The sequence below is a fragment of the Salvelinus sp. IW2-2015 genome, unplaced genomic scaffold, assembly GCF_002910315.2.
Source record: "Salvelinus sp. IW2-2015 unplaced genomic scaffold, ASM291031v2 Un_scaffold1055, whole genome shotgun sequence".
NCBI classification, from domain to species: domain Eukaryota; kingdom Metazoa; phylum Chordata; class Actinopteri; order Salmoniformes; family Salmonidae; genus Salvelinus; species Salvelinus sp. IW2-2015.
Window position 1 is genome coordinate 719950 of NW_019942708.1, and position 3570 is coordinate 723519.

General features: G+C 46.1%; 1 protein-coding gene across 1 annotated transcript in view; it reads right to left on the reverse strand.

The window, feature by feature from the left end:
- Positions 1-972: 972 nt before the first annotated feature.
- Positions 973-3570, reverse strand: part of ednraa (endothelin receptor type Aa) — a 9964-nt gene continuing 7366 nt past the window's right edge. The window contains 1 exon segment of the mRNA XM_070438594.1: positions 973-1357. Coding sequence (XP_070294695.1) covers positions 1178-1357 — 180 coding nt within the window. The 3' untranslated portion in view covers positions 973-1177.

The window sequence follows — 3570 nt, forward strand, 5'->3', positions numbered from 1 at the left end:
CAAGAGACTGGGTCTGCTTCCCAAATGGCACCCCCTTCTCTATAGTGCACAGCTTACCAGGGCGCATAGGACTATGTAGGAATAGGGGTCCATTTGGGATGCACTCTGGTGGTTACACTGGAGTAACTCTACACCCTAAGTGATATTCCAATGGCCTTGTACAGAGTCTGTATACTGTATAAGGCTATACGGGGGAATCAAGGTGACACAAGGCACCTTTTCGTTAAAATCAGTTTTTTTCTTCTTCCAGCACATGAAACCAAAACACAGTGAATTAACACTTCCTGGTACGTTTTATAAAACAGAATATTAAACAGTACTGGAAAACACACATTTACATGGCAAAATCACTTTCATCTATATTTAAAACAAATTCACATACCCGAACACAGGACATTAGCTTACCTCTCTATGAAAGTGTACTACTGTGTATACAACGACCAGCGTATAGTGCCTATGATGGAAGAAGCTATAGCGACACTAAAAAAGGACAGTCAACTCAATAGTGAGAGCTCCCCTTCTCTCCACCATCACTGAGTAGCAGTTCATTAGGACTCATGGGGGACCATTCTCTCCTTCTCCTCTCGTCCCCTCTAACAGGGAGCGCTCWGGCCTTCCTTCCCGGGGTTTCKGCTGCTTCCTGGTTCARCCCAGCAGTGCTGACCATTTTGTGAACAGAACAACACGCTACTCGCTCCGCTACTGACTGGCCGGTCATTTATAGCCTGAGTTCACTGCATCCTGTTAGCTACCTTCCCCCTCCCGTCCCATCCCCTCCCTCCATCCCTCTTCCTCCTCTCTCACGGTACTGTAAAGCATCGCTCCCTCCTCGTCTCCCCCTGGCAAAGGGAACGGTATAGTCGGTATAGTGGTATAGTGTCCATAGAGACACTGGAAATACTGCAGCGTCCATCATGCCCATTGTATGTTTGTGTCTATATATAAACTCCACTAATTTCCCCGGTCGTTCTACGTCAGGCTCCAGAGCTGCCCAGCAGTGTTCTGTAAAAGAAACGTGTGATGGTGTTTGAAACGTGTGACTCTCTCTCTGTTTGTCACGCCATAGCGGTTTAGCATGGGGGTCCTATTGAGTTGAGAGTCCATTGTGTTTAGTGCAGACTGGCTGTAGTTGTAGTGAGACCTCCTCGTCCATAGGGGGCGTCACCTCCTGTGGTGGTCAGTCACTGTCTTTGCGTAGGCTGCGYTCCGTGTGAAGGTTGGCYGGCTCTGGGCTCTTGCACTGGATACTGGTCCCGTTCCCGTTTTGTCCCGTGCTGGTCACTGTGGCATCCGAGTGGCACCAACAACACAGGCAGGACTGGAAGGGGACAAGGTTAGACACTTGAACAAGGGTGCAAGTTTACAAGATTAGAGGCACTATTCATACTGCTGTGGTCATTCTGTGTTGATAGCGTTTATTCTATTGCTGCTACGATAGACGAGGTCCAAGTAGGCACTTTTCTACAGCTCGTTTCATTAAAATTCCTCCTGAGTGGAATTTAGTAATGTCGTATAAAGGTTATAGATGAACATTTATTCTGTGGCCCAAAAATTCCTCAAATGGCATCTGCTCCTCCTTAAAACTTGTACGATAATATGTGGATTTAGTAGATTAGAATATGTCACTGCCACACGTAGACGTATTGGTAAAGTCAACTTGCTTTGTTACCAACCTAGCAGGTGAATTGTTGTGAAATGACCTCATTACGACATCATACAACAGTTTTCCACGTTTGCCTGCTGGACAGTCTTCTGGAGTATGGCATGTTTAAGACGTGTGTTCTCCTGCTATAGAACCTGTGTACTAACGTTCCCTGTGTGTTCTCCTGCAGTACTATAAGGAATCAAGGATGGTGGTGTTTGGGTTACTTCTGCGTTCCTCTGATGTGTACGGCCGTGTTCTACACTCTGATGACCTGTGAGATGCTCACACAGGACGGCAGCCTCCGCATCGTCTCAGTGAACACCTAAACAGGTACACACACAAGGTACTGAGGCCAGACTGCCTCATGTTTAGTGTCTCTTAAGGAGAAGCCCATTCCCTCTCTCAGGCCTCTCAAGCTGACGTTGCATAACCCACCCTGACGCCTTCTACATTCATAGTATACTTCTTAGTATCAGATCTCTCTTCTTCGGTTGTTACGTCTGTAACCAGAGCCTCTAGCGTTTTGGAGGCCCTAAGCCAGGTTGGGCTGCGTATAGGCAGAGGCACCTCTACCGTAACAGTACACTACTGCAGAATGATCACGTTTAGTCTCTTTAAAGGTTTGTCCTTTTCCTCTCTCAGGCCTATCCGGTTTACATTACATAACCTACATCTCCCTAAACCTAGCGTCTCCCTACAACCTAGCGTCTCCCGAACCTAACATTTTGTCTGTTACTCCCCAGAGTTGTTACCATACAGTACTCAGGATGACTCAACGTTTTAAATACGTTTTCCACTCTCAGTATCTTGTCTTCATCACCCTTCATCGTCATCGTCCAACCTTTTCCTAATCTGTTGTTTTATTGTTATCCCCAAGACGGGAAGTGGCCAAAGCAGTGTTCTGCCTGGTCCTGATCTTCGCTCTGTGCTGGTTCCCCTGCACCTCAGCAGATCCTCAAGAAGATGGTCTACAACCCCAGAGACATCGGACGCTGTGACCTGCTCAAGTGGAGTGCAGCCATGTTTGTTTTGCTGTTGTCATCTTATTATTAGAATGACTGATTCAGTACGGTGTGTTGGAAAATGGAAAGGTGGAAATACGTGGGAATCACTCGACTGGATCTGAAACCACACAGACTAAACACAGACGACATGATTTGAGTTTGCTGCAATTTAATGATTTGAAATGTTGAAAGGAGATGAAACTCAAATGAAAGTTCGCCAAAAAACATGGGTGTCGTTTCTTTCAGCTTCCTGTTGGTCTTGGATTACCTGAGTATCAACCTAGCCACAGTAAACTCCTGTATAAACCCCATCATCCTCTACTTTGTCAGCAGAAGTTCAAAACTGTTTCAAGGTACAGTAGATCCTAAACATACACACACACCCAACTCTCCTTTTCTCTCTTGCTCTATATCTCTCTCAATCCTTTTCACTCTCTCTCTTGCTTCTTTTTCTTTCGCTCTCTCTTTCCCCCATATATCAGTATTCTCACTAACCCCCCCAGCCCTCCCCAAACCTTTGTCTTGTCTCGCCAGTAAAACAAACAGAGAACTCCCTCTCCCACGACGAGGGCCGTGGCTCTGCGCTGGTGATGACATTATTTAAAGAAAATGTAAAGCAAAGCAGTGATTTTGAACTCATTTACTGGGTGAGGTCACATAACTGTACACATCTGTTAGAGACCTGAGCTGAAGATAAGCCATCTAGCTCTAGCTGTCCTCAGAGAGCGAGAGAGACTGAGACTAACTCATAACAGCAATTCCCGACCCTGAACGTGCCTCTTCCTCTCTCTGCAGAAGTGGGGCTAAGAGTTTGGGAAGGATAGAAAGTGTCTACTTCTCACGCTGGAGCAGATAGTTTTAGTAGTATACTGTTCAAAGAAGCATTCCCAGCCCTCATTACACAAGCCCTCATTATTGTAA